The 20,351-nt window shown below is 41.0% G+C and overlaps 1 protein-coding gene across 1 annotated transcript in view; it reads left to right on the forward strand.

The window, feature by feature from the left end:
- The window catches only part of enpep (glutamyl aminopeptidase), a 61,175-nt gene that overhangs the window by 11,505 nt on the left and 29,319 nt on the right, over positions 1 to 20,351 (forward strand). The window contains exons 6-10 of the mRNA XM_061885700.1: positions 13,838 to 13,951; positions 14,036 to 14,170; positions 15,821 to 15,886; positions 15,960 to 16,025; positions 19,735 to 19,895. Coding sequence (XP_061741684.1) covers positions 13,838 to 13,951; positions 14,036 to 14,170; positions 15,821 to 15,886; positions 15,960 to 16,025; positions 19,735 to 19,895 — 542 coding nt within the window. The remainder of the gene's footprint in view (positions 1 to 13,837; positions 13,952 to 14,035; positions 14,171 to 15,820; positions 15,887 to 15,959; positions 16,026 to 19,734; positions 19,896 to 20,351) is intronic.

Consider the following 20,351-nt stretch of genomic DNA (forward strand, 5'->3'; position numbering starts at 1 on the left):
ACATGTGCCATATAGTGAAACCACACTAAACCACACTGTCATAAACATGTGCCATATAGTGAAACCACACTAAACAACACTGTCATAAACATGTGCCATATAGTGAAACCACACCAAACAACACTGTCATAAACATGTGCCATATAGTGAAACCACACTAAACAACTCTGTCATAAACATGTGCCATATAGTGAAACCACACTAAACAACACTGTCATAAACATGTGCCATATAGTGAAACCACACTAAACAACACTGTCGTAAACATGTGCCATATAGTGAAACCACACTAAACAACACTGTCATAAACATGTGCCATATAGTGAAACCGCACTAAACAACACTGTCATAAACATGTGCCATATAGTGAAACCACACTAAACAACACTGTCATAAACATGTGCCATATAGTGAAACCACACTAAACAACACTGTCATAAACATGTGCCATATAGTGAAACCACACTAAACAACACAGTCATAAACATGTGCCATATAGTGAAACCACACTAAACAACACTGTCATAAACATGTGCCATATAGTGAAACCACACTAAACAACACTGTCATAAACATGTGCCATATAGTGAAACCCCACTAAACAACACTGTCATAAACATGTGCCATATAGTGAAACCCCACTAAACAACACTGTCGTAAACATGTGCCATATAGTGAAACCACACTAAACAACACTGTCATAAACATGTGCCATCTAGTGAAACCCCACTAAACAGCACTGTCGTAAACATGTGCCATATAGTGAAACCACACTAAACAACACTGTCATAAACATGTGCCATATAGTGAAACCGCACTAAACAACACTGTCATAAACATGTGCCATATAGTGAAACCACACTAAACAACACTGTCATAAACATGTGCCATATAGTGAAACCACACTAAACAACACTGTCATAAACATGTGCCATATAGTGAAACCACACTAAACAACACTGTCATAAACATGTGCCATATAGTGAAACCCCACTAAACAACACTGTCATAAACATGTGCCATATAGTGAAACCAGACTAAACAACACTGTCATAAACATGTGCCATATAGTGAAACCACACTAAACAACACTGTCATAAACATGTGCCATATAGTGAAACCACACTAAACAACACTGTCATAAACATGTGCCATATAGTGAAACCCCACTAAACATCACTGTCATAAACATGTGCCATATAGTGAAACCCCACTAAACAACATTGTCGTAAACATGTGCCATATAGTGAAACCACACTAAACAACACTGTCATAAACATGTGCCATATAGTGAAACCACACTAAAAAACACTGTCATAAACATGTGCCGTATAGTGAAACCATACTAAACAACACTGTCATAAACATGTGCCATATAGTGAAACCACACTAAACAACACTGTCATAAACATGTGCCATATAGTGAAATCACACTAAACAACACTGTCATAAACATGTGCCATATAGTGAAACCACACTAAACAACACTGTCATAAAAATGTGCCATATAGTGAAGCCACCCTAAACAACACTGTCATAAACATGTGCCATATAGTGAAACCCCACTAAACAACACTGTCATAAACATGTGCCATATAGTGAAACCCCACTAAACAACACTGTCGTAAACATGTGCCATATAGTGAAACCACACTAAACAACACTGTCATAAACATGTGCCATATAGTGAAACCCCACTAAACAACACTGTCGTAAACATGTGCCATATAGTGAAACCACACTAAACAACACTGTCATAAACATGTGCCATCTAGTGAAACCCCACTAAACAGCACTGTCGTAAACATGTGCCATATAGTGAAACCACACTAAACAACACTGTTATAAACATGTGCCATATAGTGAAACCGCACTAAACAACACTGTCATAAACATGTGCCATATAGTGAAACCACACTAAACAACACTGTCATAAACATGTGCCATATAGTGAAACCACACTAAACAACACTGTCATAAACATGTGCCATATAGTGAAACCACACTAAACAACACTGTCATAAACATGTGCCATATAGTGAAACCACACTAAACAACACTGTCATAAACATGTGCCATATAGTGAAACCACACTAAACAACACTGTCATAAACATGTGCCATATAGTGAAACCCCACTAAACAACACTGTCATAAACATGTGCCATATAATGAAACCAGACTAAACAACACTGTCATAAACATGTGCCATATAGTGAAACCACACTAAACAACACTGTCATAAACATGTGCCATATAGTGAAACCACACTAAACAACACTGTCATAAACATGTGCCATATAGTGAAACCCCACTAAACATCACTGTCATAAACATGTGCCATATAGTGAAACCCCACTAAACAACACTGTCGTAAACATGTGCCATATAGTGAAACCACACTAAACAACACTGTCATAAACATGTGCCATATAGTGAAACCTCACTAAAAAACACTGTCATAAACATGTGCCATATAGTGAAACCACACTAAACAACACTGTCATAAACATGTGCCATATAGTGAAACCACACTAAACAACACTGTCATAAACATGTGCCATATAGTGAAATCACACTAAACAACACTGTCATAAACATGTGCCATATAGTGAAACCACACTAAACAACACTGTCATAAAAATGTGCCATATAGTGAAGCCACACTAAACAACACTGTCATAAACATGTGCCATATAGTGAAACCCCACTAAAAAACACTGTCATAAACATGTGCCATATAGTGAAACCACACTAAACAACACTGTCATAAACATGTGCCATATAGTGAAACCACACTAAACAACACTGTCATAAACATGTGCCATATAGTGAAACCACACTAAACAACACTGTCATAAACATGTGCCATATAGTGAACCCACACTAAACAACACTGTCATAAACATGTGCCATATAGTGAAACCCCACTAAACAACACTGTCATAAACATGTGCCATATAGTGAAACCACACTAAACAACACTGTCATAAACATGTGCCATATAGTGAAACCACACTAAACAACACTGTCATAAACATGTGCCATATAGTGAAACCCCACTAAACAACACTGTCATAAACATGTGCCATATAGTGAAACCACACTAAACAACACTGTCATAAACATGTGCCATATAGTGAAACCACACTAAACAACAATGTCATAAACATGTGCCATATAGTGAAACCACACTAAACAACACTGTCATAAACATGTGCCATATAGTGAAACCCCACTAAACAACACTGTCATAAACATGTGCCATATAGTGAAACCACACTAAACAACAGTCATAAACATGTGCCATATAGTGAAACTACACTAAACAACAATGACAAACACATTTTGGGAGAACATTTGCACCGCAACACAACATAAACACTCTTCCAGGACTCTACAATGTAAACAAACGCCATGGGTGGATCTACACCTGACATCCACTGTAATGATATCACGTACAATAGTGTAACTAGTCGATACTACTATGATTACATCGATATTTTTCAACACCACAAAATCTTCTTTTTGATCCAATGTATGATCCTGTAACTACTTGATATCGGATCGATACTTAAATGTGTGGTATCATCCAAAATTAATGTCAAGTATCAAAGAAGAGAAGAATAAGTGATTATTACATTTTAACAGAAGTGTAGATAGAACATGTTCAAACAAAAAATAAGCAGATATTAACAGTATATGAACAAGTGGATTAATAATCAATTTCTTACAGTTTGTCCCTCGTAATGTGTATAAAATAATAGGTGTATAAATGACACAATATGTTACTGGAGACTAATTAGGAGTCTTTGTTTTTTTACTTACTACTAAAAGACAAGTTGTCTATTATGTTCAACATTTTATTTAAGTACTAAATTACAATTAAAGCTACAAGCAGCGAGGGACGGGACCGACTTTTGTTGGTGTTTCCTGCCATCACCCATTCAACATATCTTTACCTGCACATTACCTACCTTCTCTGTATCCTGCAGTCAAACTGGTGCCTCCTTCTTTCACCCAGTCAACATATCTTTACCCGCACAGTACCTACCTTCTCTGCATTGTGTGGTCACGCTGGTGCTTCCTGCTTTTAAGCCGCCATCTTGAGACGGCAGCAGCGCAGCAGCAGCAGCTCAGCACTCTTTGAAGGCTTGTAAAATCAAAACCGGAGCAGTTAGAAAAACTTGTTCATCAACTTTTAATCAAAAGGGTTCAATCTCTTTCCTGTGCGAGTTTGAAGCCGACACAACACAAGCGCTCAGAGGAGATAATGTTTGAAAAAGGTGACGGGTTTTTACAAAACTTTTGTTTTGAAGGGGTAATTGCCAACTTCCTGTTGATTTTTGCTGAAGGATGTCAATGAATGAAATGTAGGTCTAAGTGAGACCTACATAGAGTTATTTGTTTCATGTCTCTACGACATTCCTACCGGAAGTTACGAGCAGTTTTGTCTGTGTTTTCTTCCTAGGAGCAGTTTTGTCTGTGTTTTATTCCTAGGGGGCGCTAGAGCGCAGTTTTGGGTTTTGGTTTTTTGATTAAATCGCAATTTTCGCCATTCCTGATGTGTGTGTTGAATTTGGTGAGTTTTGAAGCATGTTGAGGGGGTCAAATTACAGCTCAAAGAGGTGGCGGGATAATAATAAAGAATAATAAAACCTTAGAAATATAATAGTGTCCTCTGTCCCAAAGGGACATTTGGTCCCTAATAATAAATATATGTTTCACATACACTAAGTTTTTTTTTTTGTTAAAATAAAGTCAATAATGACATTTTTTGTGGTCCCATTTTATTTACAAAAGTACAAAAAAGTACCAAAACTATTTTAGTACCGGTACCAAAATATTGGTATCGTTACAACACTAGTTCGAACATAGGGAAATAAAACCCTGTACTTTAATCAAGTAATTATTTTTTGGGGGCGTTCCAGAGTGGAACACTAGTACGGGGATGTCCACACTTGTTGATGAAAAAAAACTTTTTGGGGCTAAAAAAAACTGCATGTAAAGTAACCAGATATATAGTTTATACTTAAATATGTGTACATATTATATTAATAAAATGGATATAACATTAATATTTCATATCATTAGTATTTACTTCCATGACGACCTCCTTAAAGTTGTGTAATCAATCCGAAATATCAAGCAGCTAAAATGCGGCAAACATGGGGTGGTTTGCATTTTTCCCATCATGCATTGTAATGGATTTTTAATGAGTGTCATTTAGAATATTTTAATGGTGCTTTAGATGTTTTTCTTGGACATCCACAAAGTTGAGTGAGCCGGTTGTGTTATGTGTGGCCATGTGTGCATTTTTTTCTTAAATTTTGCACCATGACTAGGGAATGTTGTTTGGATCGGGCCATATATGTAAATACTCTGCAGTGTTCACTCCAAATCCAGATATAAAGATATTGAACTGATTTACCCAGCTTTTCCCCAAAATGGAGGCAAAATTGCAGCAATCAAGTCGTCAGACATTTATGATGACTTTGGAAACACCCGGTAGGTACGATTTCTGTTTAACTTATGACTTCTCGTGGGCCACACTAAAGACACCGGCAGGGCCGCACTTTGCCCTCCGGCCTTAGTTTGGACACCCCTAAAAACTAGTGGTACCATAGTGTGAGTGTGTATTCTCACGTGGGTGGCTACGCAGTCCGCAGAGCTGTGATTGGTCGACTTCCGGAGCACAGGAAAGCAGACTTTAGTGATTGAACACTTGCGTGAAAACTGATAATATGTGCTTTATATCTCTGTGTGCGCTTAAAAAAAAATGATTGAAAGTGTTCTTTTTCAGCTTGTTGTGTCGTCGTTGCGCCCGTAGGAAGTCACAAAGTACGACACCATGTTTAACTTTTATTGCCAAACATCAGCAACACAAAACCATACACATTAACACCTGCAGGTCGTTAAGTTAAAGTTCAAGTACCAATGATAGTCACACACACACACACTCAGTGTGGTGAATTATTCTCTGCATTTGACCCATCACCCTTGATCACCCCCTGGGAGGTGAGGGGAGCAGTGGGCAGCAACGGTGGCCCCGCTTTGGAATCATTTTTGGTGATTTAACCCCCAATTCCAACCCTTGAGTTATTCAACAGTCTTGTTTTATTTACAAGTCCATGCTGGCTCTCGCTTGTCTCCACATCCTGAACTCCGATACGACACCGTTATTGCAGCCATACGATATCACCGCAAATCATTCATGCGTGTAGGACCTATTTTGTAGTCAGGGTCTCTGCAAGATTTCTTTTTTTAAGAATAGACATTTTTTTAATGCAATTTAAGACCCATTTCACATACATATTGGCACAAACCAGCTCGGTTGGTAGAGTGGCGGTGCCAGCAACTTGAGGGTTCCAGGTTCAATCCCCGCTTCCGCCATCCTAGTCACTGCCGTTGTGTCCTTGGGCAAGACACTTTACCCACCTGCTCCCAGTGCCACCCACACTGCTTTAAATGTAACTTAGATATTGGCTTTCACTATGTTAAGCGCTTTGAGTCACTAGAGAAATAGCGCTATATAAATATAATTCACTTCACTTAACACAAACATGAAGGGTAAAGATTTCTGTGAATTTATAAAGCTTCTAAAACCAGTCGAGTATGATAATAATAAAAATATTAATAATAGATTTTATTTGTAAAAAGCACTTTACATTGAGCAAACAACTTCAAAGGGCTACAGTGTATTAAAAAATAATAATAATAAGAAAAAGATAATACAAATAAATAAAAATTAAAACTAGAACAGCCTAATAGCTAGAACTAGTATGTATATATCTATAAAAAGGCTTTTTTTTTTAAAAGGAGGGTTTTTAAGCCTTTTTTAAAAAGTATCCACAGTCTGTGCTACCCTCAGGTGGTCAGGGAGAGCGGCGGAGCAGAAAGCCCTAGTCTCCAATAGTCTGTAGCTTATTCCTTGGAGGATGGAGGGGGTTAGTCTGTCTGGAGCAGAGGTGTGGTGTGGAGGATTTGGGGGTGAGTAGATCTTTGAGGTTGCGGGGGAATTTCCATGGAGGCACTGGTGGGTTAGTAAGGAGACTTTGTATTAAAGTCTGAGTGGAACAGGAAGCCAGTAAAGGGATTTGAGAGTTGGTGTGATGTGGTTGTATTTCCGCGCTCTCATCAGGATCCTAGCAGATCCTGGTACATACTGTATACTGTATTGTAGGCTCTAGACCAGGGGTCACCAACGCGGTGGTCGCCCGTAAGGACCAGATGAGTCGCCCGCTGGCCTGTTCTAAAAATAGCTCAAATAGCAGCACTTACCAGTGAGCTGCCTCTATTTTTTAAGTTGTTTTATTTACTAGCAAGCTGGTCTCACTTTGCTCAACATTTTTAATTCTAAGAGAGACAAAACTCAAATAGAATTTGAAAATCCAAGAAAATATTTTAAAGACTTGGTCTTCACTTGTTTAAATAAATTCATTTATTTTTTTACTTTTTACATTTATTTTTTTTATAACTTTCAGAAAGACAATTTTAGAGAAAAAAATACAACCTTAAAAATGATTTTAGGATTTTTAAACACATATACCTTTTTACCTTTTAAATTCCTCCTTCTTCTTTCCTGACAATTTAAATCAATATTCAAGTATTTATTTTTTTTTGTAATGAATAATAAATACATTTTAATTTAATTCTTGATTTTAGCTTCCGTTTTTTTCGACGGAGAATATTTGTGAAATATCTTTTCAAACTTAGTATAATTAAAATTCCAAAAAATGATTCTGGTAAATCTAGAAAATCTTTAGAATCAAATTTAAATCTTATTTCAAAGTCTTTTGAATTTCTTTTAAAATGTTTGTTCTGGAAAATCTAGAAGAAATAATGATTTGTATTTGTTAGAAATATAGCTTGGTCCAATTTGTTATATATTCTAACAAAGTGCAGATTGGATTTTAACCTATTTAAAACATGTCATCAAAATTCTAAAATTAATCTTAATCAGGAAAAATGACATAATGTTCCATAAATTATTATTTTAATTTTTTCAAAAAGATTCGAATTAGCTAGTTTTTCTCTTCTTTTTTTCGGTTGAATTTTGAATTTTAAAGAGTCGAAATTGAAGATAAACTATGTTTCAAAATTTAATTTGCATTTTTTTGCCTGTTTTTTCCTCTTTTAAACCATTCAATTAAGTTTTTTTCATCATTTATTCTCTACAAAAAAACTTCCCTAAAAGAAAAAAATGTACTACGGAATGGCAGTCAAAAATACCCATTTTTATATATATATATATAGATTTATTTATTAAAGGTAAATTGAGCAAATTGGCTATTTCTGGCTATTTATTTAAGTGTGTATCAAACTGGTAGCCCTTGGCATTAATCAGTACCCAAGAAGTAGCTCTTGCTTTCAAAAAGGTTGGTGACCCCTGCTCCAAAAGCTTCTTATTGTGGATGACAAAGTAATAACTGATATTACATATCATTAATAACCAATTTTTTTTTTACAATAAGCCATGAACTATCATGAATTGATTAAAACGTGGACCCCGACTTAAAGAAGTTGAAAAACTTATTGGGGTGTTACATTTTAGTGGTCAATTGTAGGGAATATGTACTGTACTGTGCAATCTAATAATAAAAGTATCAATCAATCAATCTCCCCATCCTGAGTCTGATCTCGTCATCAAGTTTGACATTTTCTGTCATTGTGCTTCCAAAGTACAAACCCTGTTTCCATATGAGTTGGGAAATTGTGTTCGATGTAAATATAAACAGAATACAATGATTTGCAAATCCTTTTCAACCCATATTCAGTTGAATATGCTACAAAGACAACATATTTGATGTTCAAACTCATAAACTTTATTTTTTTTTTTTGCAAATAATAATTAACTTAGAATTTCATGGCTGCAACACGTGCCAAAGTAGTTGGGAAAGGGCATGTTCACCACTGTGTTACATCACCTTTTCTTTTAACAACACTCAATAAACGTTTGGGAACTGAGGAAACTAATTGTTGAAGCTTTGAAAGTGGAATTCTTTCCCATTCTTGTTTTATGTAGAGCTTCAGTCCTTCAACAGTCCGGGGTCTCCGCTGTCCTATTTTACGCTTCTTAAAGCGCCACACATTTTCCATGGGAGACAGTTCTGGACTGCAGGCGGGCCAGGAAAGTACCCGCACTCTTTTTTTTTACAAAACCACGCTGTTGTAACACGTGCTGAATGTGGCTTGGCATTGTCTTGCTGAAATAAGCAGGGGCGTCCATGAAAAAGACGGCGCTTAGATGTCAGCATATGTTGTTCCAAAACCTGTATGTACCTTTCAGCATTAATGGTGCCTTCACAGATGTGTAAGTTACCCATGCCTTGGGCACTAATGCACCCCCATACCATCACACATGCTGGCTTTTACACTTTGCGTCGATAACAGTCTGGATGGTTCACTTCCCCTTTTGCCCGGATGACACAATATTTCCGAAAAAAATTTGAAATGTGGGCTCGTCAGACCACAGAACACTTTTCCACTTTGCATCAGTCCATCTTATATTATCTCGGGCCCAGAAAAGCCAGTGGCGTTTCTGGATGTTGTTGATAAATGGTTTTCGCTTTGCATAGTAGAGCTTTAACATGCACTTACAGATGTAGCGACCAACTGTATTTAGTGACAGTGGTTTTCTGAAGTGTTCCTGAGCACATGTGGTGATATCCTTTAGAGATTGATGTTGGTTTTTGATACAGTGCCGTCTGAGGGATGGAAGGTCACGGTCATTCAATGTTGGTTTCCGGCCATGCCGCTTACGTGGAGTGATTTCTCCAGATTCTCTGAACCCACGTTAATCAATTGATGATATTTGGTATCAGTATCAAATCGGGACAACACTGATGAGCAAGCAAATGTATTTTATTTCCTTGGTTCTGTTCCATAGGAAGTCTTATCTTTATGGTTATGTTGTTATCTAATTGTTATCTAAAACCTTGATCTGCCTCGTTGTTATTTGTCCAACGTCGGGACTTACTGTCATCCGGACGCGGACCAACTTTATTTGTGATGGTCACATGTTCACAGCAAGGGTTCACATTTTGTCCGTCCTCTCTCTGTAATTTGCACTTTTTATTGTCTGCGGAATAAGATAGCAGCCGCGATAAAAGTGAAGGTCAGAAGTCGTAAAGAAGTCAATTAACTTATATGAACTGTTTGCGGTCAGCTTGTGTAAATGCTAAATAAAAAGAGAATACAACAAATCATTTTCGACTTATATTCAATTGAATAGACTTCAAAGAGAAGATAATTCATCTTCACACATTGAAAAAATGCATTTTTACCAGTGTGTTACATGGCCTTTCCTTTTAACAACACTCAGTGCAGGTTTGGGAACTGAGGAGACACATTTTTGAAGTGGAATTATTTCCCATTCTTGCTTGATGTACAACTTAAGTTGTTCAACTGTCTCCCTTTTAATATTTTAGGTTTCTGGGTGTTGTTGATAAATGGCTTTGACTTTGCATAGTAGAGTTTTAGACAGTTTGTACAGCTTAAGTTGTTCAACAGTCTCCCTTTTCGTATTTTAGGTTTCTAGGTGTTGTTGATAAATGGCTTTGACTTTGCATAGTAGAGTTTTAGACAGTTTGTACAGCTTAAGTTGTTCAACAGTCTCCTTTTTCGTATTTTAGGTTTCTGGGTGTTGTTGATAAATGGCTTTGGCTTTGCATAGTAGAGTTTTAGAAAGTTTGTACAACTTAAGTTGTTCAACAGTCTCCCCTTTTCATATTTTAGGTTTCTGGGTGTTGTTGATAAATGGCTTTGACTTTGCATAGTAGAGTTTTAGACAGTTTGTACAGCTTAAGTTGTTCAACAGTCTCCCCTTTTCATATTTTAGGTGTCTAGGTGTTGTTGATAAATAGCTTTGACTTTGCATAGTAGAGTTTTAGACAGTTTGTACAGCTTAAGTTGTTCAACAGTCTTCTTTTTCGTATTTTAGGTTTCTGGGTGTTGTTGATAAATGGCTTTGACTTTGCATAGTAGAGTTTTAGACAGTTTGTACAGCTTAAGTTGTTCAACAGTCTCCCCTTTTCATATTTTAGGTTTCTGGGTGTTGTTGATAAATGGCTTTGACTTTGCATAGTAGAGTTTTAGACAGTTTGTACAGCTTAAGTTGTTCAACAGTCTCCCTTTTCGTATTTTAGGTTTCTGGGTGTTGTTGATAAATGGCTTTGACTTTGCATAGTAGAGTTTTAGACAGTTTGTACAGCTTAAGTTGTTCAACAGTCTCCCTTTTTGTATTTTAGGTTTCTGGGTGTTGTTGATAAATGGCTTTGGCTTTGCATAGTAGAGTTTTAGAAAGTTTGTACAACTTAAGTTGTTCAACAGTCTCCCCTTTTCATATTTTAGGTTTCTAGGTGTTGTTGATAAATGGCTTTGACTTTGCATAGTAGAGTTTTAGACAGTTTGTACAGCTTAAGTTGTTCAACAGTCTCCTTTTTCGTATTTTAGGTTTCTGGGTGTTGTTGATAAATGGCTTTGACTTTGCATAGTAGAGTTTTAGACAGTTTGTACAGCTTCAGTTGTTCAACAGTCTCCCCTTTTCATATTTTAGGTGTCTAGGTGTTGTTGATAAATGGCTTTGACTTTGCATAGTAGAGTTTTAGACAGTTTGTACAGCTTAAGTTGTTCAACAGTCTTCTTTTTCGTATTTTAGGTTTCTGGGTGTTGTTGATAAATGGCTTTGACTTTGCATAGTAGAGTTTTAGACAGTTTGTACAGCTTCAGTTGTTCAACAGTCTCCCCTTTTCATATTTTAGGTGTCTAGGTGTTGTTGATAAATGGCTTTGACTTTGCATAGTAGAGTTTTAGACAGTTTGTACAGCTTAAGTTGTTCAACAGTCTTCTTTTTCGTATTTTAGGTTTCTGGGTGTTGTTGATAAATGGCTTTGACTTTGCATAGTAGAGTTTTAGACAGTTTGTACAGCTTAAGTTGTTCAACAGTCTCCTGCCTCATACAGTGGGGCAAAAAAGTATTTAGTCAGCCAGCGATTGTGCAAGTTCTCCCACTTAAAATGATGACAGAGGTCTGTAATTTTCATCATAGGTACACTTCAACTGTGAGAGACAGAATGTGGAAACAAAATCCAGGAATTCACATTGTAGGAATTTTAAAGAATTTATTTGTAAATGATGGTGGAAAATAAGTATTTGGTCAATAACAAAAATTCAACTCAATACTTTGTAATATAACCTTTGTTGGCAATAACAGAGGTCAAACGATTACTATAGGTCTTAACCAGGTTTGCACACACATTAGCTGGTATTTTAGCACATTCCTCTATGCAGATCTTCTCGAGAGCAGTGATGTTTGGGGGCTGTCGCCGAGCAACACAGACTTTCAACTCCCTCCACAGATTTTCTATGCGGTCGAGGTCTGAAAACTGGCTAGGCCACTCCAGGACTTTCAAATGCTTCTTACAGAGCCACTCCTTCGTTGCCCGGGCGGTGTGTTTAGGATCATTGTCATGCTGGAAGACCCAGCCACGTTTCATCTTCAAAGCTCTCACTGATGGAAGGAGGTTTTGGCTCCAAATCTCACGATACATGGCCCCATTCATTCTTTCCTTAACACGGATCAATCGTCCTGTCCCCTTAGCAGAAAAACAGCCCCAAAGCATGATGTTTCCACCCCCATGCTTCACAGTAGGTATGGTGTTCTTGGGATGCAACTCAGTATTCTTCTTCCTCCAAACACAACGAGTTGAGTTTATACCAAAAAGTTCTATTTTGGTTTCATCTGACCACATGACATTCTCCCAATCCTCTGCTGTATGATCCATGTATCCATTTTGGTTTAAACTCAACTCCTCGTGTTTGGACTGCAAGGCATACTGGGTGACACAGAGCACACTAATGGTTGTGATATAAACAATTTTAACACTCTTACTAATATGCGCCACGCTGTGAAGCCACACAATACAAGATTGACAAACACATTTCGGGAGAACATCCTCACAGTAACACAACATAAACGCAACACAACAAATACCCAGATTCCTTTGTATCTGTGACACTTCCTGACTATTTTATACACCCCCCGTGCGTAGGTAAGGTGGGTGGGGTTGGGGGCGCGGGGGTGTAAAATATATTCAGGATTTGTCACGGATACAAAGGATTCTGGGTATTTGTTGTGTTGCGTTCATGTTGTGTTACTGTGAGGATGTTCTCCCGAAATGTGTTTGTCAATCTTGTTGGGTGTGGCTTCACAGCGTGGCGCATATTAGTAAGTGTTAAAGTTGTTTATATCACAACCATCAGTGTACTCTGTGTCACCCAGTATGCCTTTCAATCTTGTACGTGTGATTGCGGAAGCTGCACTCAACGTGGTTCGTACATGTTGTTGAAGGTGTCAGAGGCAATGGCTTCACAGCACGCCCATATTCTTGTCATCAGGATGAACGCTATTGGATAGTGGCGAGAACGTTAGCGGCTCCAATTGTCTTCATTACTCTGTGAAACAGGTTTAAATAGCTCTGTGAGTGGTACAGGCGGCCGATCCTCTGATGTATTTCAGCGGGCGGGTACGGTTCTGATAAAATGTTGGTTCGGGTGGACGGCGGGTGGATGACGACTTTGGTGATGCGGTTGCGGATGATATAATTGCCTATCCGCGCATTTCTAGTGTGTACGCTTCTCTGAGCTCAGGTTACAGGGTCTGGGGATTTACATTAAAAGCATTGACTGAAAAGCTGTCCAGTTTCCTAACTGTTGGCGTTCTGGTCTCGGTATCACCTCTATGTGCGGAATTCCATTCTAGATGAAGCTCATAATGGTTGAAAAGGTGCTAGAGCTGGCAGCCCCAAAGTTTTGAGATGTGTTTTTTTCATTTGCAGTGGTTTGGTAACATCGTGACCATGGATTGGTGGGATGACCTCTGGCTTAATGAGGGCTTTGCAAGCTTCTTCGAGTACATCGGGGTGGAGAAAGCGGAGCCCAGCTGGGGAATGGTGAGTTCTACCCAAAATAAAAACTTGAAGGGCCACTTTGAAGACTGACTAGGACGCTCCTGTCTCCTCCATTCGGGCATGCAGCGGGACATCATGATCATCGAGGACGTACTTCCTGTTATGGTGAACGACGCCCTCCTCTCGTCCCACCCAATCATCGTGGACGTGTCCACGCCAGCAGAAATCACCTCCGTGTTCGATGCCATTTCATACAGCAAGGTTCGGCTTTGCAAAAGCAGACTGCAACATGGGGATTAAACCCAGAGTTCCTGGATGTAGTTTCTAGATCCATATTGCCTACACCATATTGCCTAAAGTATTTGCCTCCCTACCTTGACTCACCTATGAACTTAAAATGCATCCAATTCCTAACCCATAGGGTTCAAAATTATGTGGGTCCACCTTTTGCAGCTATTACAGCTTCAACTCTTCTGGGAAGGCTGTCCACAAGGTGGCAGAGTGTGTTTAGAGCAATTTTTCACCATTCTTCCAAAAGCACATTGGTGAGGTCACACAAGAAGGCCTGGCTCTTAGTCTCCGTTCTAATTCACCCCAAAGGTGTTCTATTGGGTTCAGGTCAGGACTCTGTGCAGGCCAGTCAAGTTCATCCACACCAGACTTTGTCATCCATGTCTTTGTGCACTGATGCACAGTCATGTTGGAAGAAAAAGGGGCCCGCTCCAAACTGTTCCCACGAGGTTGGGAGCATGGAATTGTCCAAAATGTTTTGGTATCCTGGAGCATTCAAAGTTCCTTAGACTGCAACAAAGGGCCAAGCCCAACTCCTGAAAAACAACCACACACCATTATTCCTTCTCCACCAAATTTCACACAATGCAGTCTAGGGCGGCATGGCGTAGTGGGTAGAGCGGCCATGCCAGAAACCTGAGGGTTGCAGGTTCGCTTCCCACCTATTGACATCCAAAAAAGCGCTGCCGTTGTGTCCTTGGGCAGGACACTTCACCCTTTGCCCCCGGTGCCGCTCACACCGGTGAATGAATGATGAATGAATGATTGGTGGTGGTCGGAGGGGCCGTAGGTGCAAACTGGCAGTTACGCTTCCGTCAGTCTACCCCAGGGCAGCTGTGGCTACAAATGTAGCTTACCACCACCAGGTGTGAATGAATGATGGGTTCCCACTTCTCTGTGAGCGCTTTGAGTATCTAACAATAGAAAAGCGCAATATAAATCTAATCCATCATTATTATTATTATTATTATTATTAATTGTAGCGTTGTCCTGGCAACCTCCAAAGCCAGACTCATCCATCCGATTACCAGATGGAAAAGCGTGATTCATCAGTCCAGAGAAGGAGTCTCCACTGCTCTAGAGTACAGTGGTGATGTCCTTTACACCACTGCATCCCACGCTCTGCATTGGACTTGATGATGTAGGGCTTAGATGCTGCTGCTCGGCCATGGAAACCCATTCCATGAAGTCTCTGCGTGCTGTACGTGGGCTGATTGGAAGTTTGTGTAGCAACTGACTGTGCAGAAAGTTCTTGCACTATGCGCTTCACCATCTCTGTCAGTTTACGTGGCCTACCACTTGGTGGCTGAGTTGCTGTTGTTCCCAAACGTTTCCATTTTCCTACAATAAAGCCGACAGTTGACTTTGGAATATTTAGGAGCGAGGGGGTTTCACGACTGGATTTGTTGCACAGGTGGCATCCTATGACAGTTCCACGGCCCATTCTTTTACAAATGTTTGTAGAAACAGTCTCCATGCCTAAGTGCTTGATTTGATACACCGGGCCAAGTGATTAGGACACCTGATTCTCCTCATTTGCATGGGCAGCCAAATACTTTTGGCAATCTAGTGTTAGTCTGGGGAAGGAAAACATTTTGTTTACATTGTAACTTTGTGTAGGGCGCATCAATCCTCAGGATGCTGGAGGACTGGATGGGGCGGGACATGTTCAGAGATGGCTGCCGAGTAAGTTTCCTCAAAATAACCACAAATGCATTCTTCTCACATTTGACCTGATGTAGTTTTCTTGTTCCCACAGAAATATTTAAAAGACTACTACTTCAAGAACGCCAAAACGGCCAACTTCTGGGCTTCTCTTGCAAATGTGGGTTTCCACTTATGTCTGGTGACCTCTTTGGAGGTGGGAGGGGCCTATCCCCAGGTGCATGTCTTTGGAGGTGGGAGGGGCCTATCCCCAGGTGCATGTCTTTGGAGGTGGGAGGGGCCTCTCCCCAGGTGCATGTCTTTGGAGGTGGGAGGGGCTTATCCCCAGGTGCATGTCTTTGGAGGTGGGAGGGGCCTATCCCCAGGTGCATGCCTTTGGAGGTGGGAGGGGCCTATCTCCAGGTGCATGTCTTTGGAGGTGGGAGGGGCCTCTCCCCAGGTGCATGTCTTTGGAGGTGGGAGGGGCCTATCCCCAGGTGCATGTCTTTGGAGGTGGGAGGGGCCTATCCCCAGGTGCATGCCCTTGGAGGTGGGAGGGGCCTATCCCCAGGTGCATGTCTTTGGAGGTGGGAGGGGCCTATCCCCAGGTGCATGCCTTTGGAGGTGGGAGGGGCCTATCTCCAGGTGCATGTCTTTGGAGGTGGGAGGGGCCTCTCCCCAGGTGCATGTCCTTGGAGGTGGGAGGGGCCTATCCCCAGGTGCATGTCTTTGGAGGTGGGAGGGGCCTATCCCCAGGTGCATGCCCTTGGAGGTGGGAGGGGCCTATCCCCAGGTGCATGCCTTTGGAGGTGGGAGGGGCCTATCCCCAGGTGCATGTCCTTGGAGGTGGGAGGGGCCTCTCCCCAGGTGCATGTCCTTGGAGGTTTGAGGAATCCGGAGTACCCGGAGGGAACCCACACATTCACGGGGAGAACATGCAAACTCCACACAGAAATATCCCGAGGCCGGGATTGAACTCAGGACTTTTGTATTGTCAGCCACATTGACCAACCCCTCCGCCACCATACTGCCTGCATGAATAGATGATTACCGTATTTTTGCCATGCCTTGGGCACTAAACACCCCCAAACCATCACAGATGGGGACGACGTGGTGCTTTTGGTAGAGTGGACGTGCCAGCAACCTGGGGGCTTCTGGTTCAACCCCCAGCTTCTACCAATCTATTCACGTCCAATATGTCCTTGAGCAGGACACTTCACCCTTGCTCCTAATGGGTGATGGTTAGCGCCTTGCATGCCAGCTCCCGCCATCAGTTTGTGCATGTGGCAACAGTGTCAAAGAGCTTTTTGGACCTCGAAGGTAGAAAAGCGCTACACAAGCAGAACCCATATACCAGTTACCATTTACAGATGCTAGCTTTTCAACTTTGCGCCTAGAACAGTCCGGATGGTTCTTTGTCCACAGATTCCATAAACTATTTGAAATTTGGACTCGTCAGACCACAGAACACTTTCCACTTTGCATCAGTCCATCTTAGATGAGCTTGGGTGTTGTTGATAAATGGCTTTGGCTTTGCATAGTAGAGTTTTAACTTGCACTTACAGATGTAGCGACCAACTGTAGTTACTGACAGTGGTTTTCTGAAGTGTTCCTGAGCCCATGTGGTGATATCCTTTACGCGCTGATGTGGCTTTTTGATGCAGTACCGCCTGAGGGACCCGAGGTGTGTAATATCATGGCTTACGTGCAGTGATTTCTCCAGATTCTCTGAACCTTTTGATGATATTACGGAGTGTAGATGGTGAAATCGCTATATTCCTTGCAATAGCTGCTTGAAAAATGTTGTTCTTCAACAATTTGCTCAGGCATTTGTTGACAAAGTGGTGACCCTCGCCCCGTCCTTGTTTCAATCCAATCCAATCCACTTTATTTATATAGCACATTTAAACAACAATAAAGTTTCCAAAGTGCTGCACAGCCATGTTAAAAACAATATTATGCTCCACCAATGACTGAATAAAACAAAAAATGAATAAAAATAAAACCAATAAAAACAATATAAAACTATTTTAAAGGACAAAACCAATTAAAACAGTAAAATAAAAATAAAAGTGTATAAAAAACACAGAGGACCACACAACTCACGTAGTGTTAAAAGCCAAAGAATAAAAGTGGGTCTTAAGACGAGACTTAAAACACTCCACTGTGGAAGCAGTTTGAACATGGAGGGGCAGAGTGTTCCAGAGCTTAGGGCCGACCACAGAAAAGGCCCTTATTTGTGAACGAGTGAGCATTTCATGGAAGCTGCTTTTATACCCAATCATGGCACCCACCCGTTTATAATTAGCCTGTTCAAATAAGTGTTTGATGAGTATTCCTCAACTTTCTCAGTCTTTTTTGCCACTTTTGCCAGCTTTTTTGACACGTTGCAGGCATCAAACTGCAAATGAGCTAATATTTGAAAAAAAGAAAGTTTCTCAGTGTGAACGTTAAATATATTGTCTTTAAGTTGAAAAGGATTTGCAAATCATTGTATTCTCTTTCTATTTACACAACGTGACAACTTCACTGCCTTTGGGTTTTGTAAGAACTTGATAATAACTCTTACTAAAATCCCTATTGGAACGGTTTCCACGGTCCAGAACTTCGCATCTCGCTGGCATTTTTCTGGATTTGATGTCCTGTTGATGGTTTGTACAGTCCGGGTCGAGAAAGAGACCTTGTCCCAGGTGGAGGAGTTGAAGTGTCTCGGGGTCTTGTTCACGAGTGAGGGAAAGATCTCTCTAGGTCGTCCTCAGACGAGCCTTCCATCGTTACTTCCGGGCATCCCAATTTTCCATACATTTGGCCAGATCCTTGGTACTCTGAGCTCCTGCATCCTTCTTGAGTATGTCCACGTATGTTGGTGTGGGACGTCCTCTTGACCGATGCCCATGTGTTGGTTCCCACAGCACCAATTTGCTGGCTGGCAGCTCCCGATGTCTTTGGCATTGTCCTGCTAGTCTTATTCTCCTTACAGCAATCTTCTTGCTCGCCCTTGGTATTCCCTTGTAGAGGATTCTGTTGGATCACATGCGCACTCTTGTTGATGTTATGCACTACACGCAGCATCCTGGTGTAGCAACCATCCAGAGACTTCTCCAGGGTTGGCTTCAGGGTCCAGCATTCGCTGCCATAGAGGAGAACGGGGTTCTTCCGAGGATGTTGTAGTCGTAATGATTTGTGCAGTCCTTTGAGACATTTGTGATTTGGGGCTATATAAATAAACATTGATTGATTGATTGATTGACTCAAGTGTCATGTAGAAGAAGCTGAGTTCGATTTGGCGGGGGAGAAGGAAATCAGCCGGGGCAGAATTGCAGTCTCTCTGCCTTACTGTTGTGACCAAACCAGAGCTGAGCCAGAAGGGAAAGCTCTCGGTCTACCGAGCTCTCTACATTCAGACTCTCACCTATGGTCATGACCGAAAGAATAAGATTGCGGCCGAAATGAGTTTCCTCAGAAGGGTGGCTGGCATCTCCCTTAGAGATAGGGTGAGAAGTTCAGTCACCCGAGAAAGACTCGGCGTAGACCCGCAGCTCCTTCGCTTGGAAAGGAACCAGCTTAGTTGGTTCGGGCATCTCTGCGGATGCCTCACCAGCGTCTCCCTAGGGAGGTCCTCGTTGCACCTCCCACTGGGAGGAGACCCTGCGGAAAGCCAAGGACCAGATGGGGGGATTACATCTCCTCTCTGGCCTGGGAAAGCTTCGGGATCCTCCAGGAGGAAGTTCTGGGGAGGGAAGTCTGGGGGTCTCTGCTGGAGCTGTTGTCCCCGCGACCTGTTTCTGGATAAGCGGTTGAAGATGGATGGATGGATGGATGGATGATGTCCCGTTGAACCCAGCAACTGTATAATGATGCTCACCCACCAGACATTCTCATCTGCATAGGTGAGCGGGCTGCCGATCGCAAAAGTCATGGACACGTGGACCAGGCAGATGGGTTATCCAGTGGTGGATCTGACCGTCACTGAGACAAATGCCAAACTGAGCCAAAGGCGCTTCCTCCTGGACCCAAAAGCTGATGCCGACCAGCCTCCTTCGCCCCTTGGGTAAGAAATACCAAAATAACACTTGCTTTATTTGGTTGAATTCAATATCTCCTAAACATACTAGTATCAACTGGAGATGGTTTAATATTGTACAACGTTGTATACCAGGACTATTCAACTACATAACGACAAGGGCCGCAGTTTCAAGACCCCAAGGTCTCAGGGGGCGGACACGGAAATGTGGATGTTTGGTCTGAAATGATCTCTGCAGGTTATATTCCTTTGAGACTGTTCACTTAATTACAAAGTAAACACATTAGCTTCCACACTGCGCTGTCAATAAAGACATTATTCTACCCTCGCTACTCGTTACCAGTGTGTGCAGATAGTTAGCAGCGTGAAGAAACAGAAGATCCAGTTTTTGTTGAGGATTTAGAATTATTATATCTTTACACTTCTCCCGTCATTTAGCTTTGTAAGACTGAAAATATCAACACAGAATAAACATCCATCCAT

Source organism: Nerophis ophidion, linkage group LG24 (assembly GCF_033978795.1).
Source record: "Nerophis ophidion isolate RoL-2023_Sa linkage group LG24, RoL_Noph_v1.0, whole genome shotgun sequence".
Classification (NCBI taxonomy): Eukaryota; Metazoa; Chordata; class Actinopteri; order Syngnathiformes; family Syngnathidae; genus Nerophis; species Nerophis ophidion.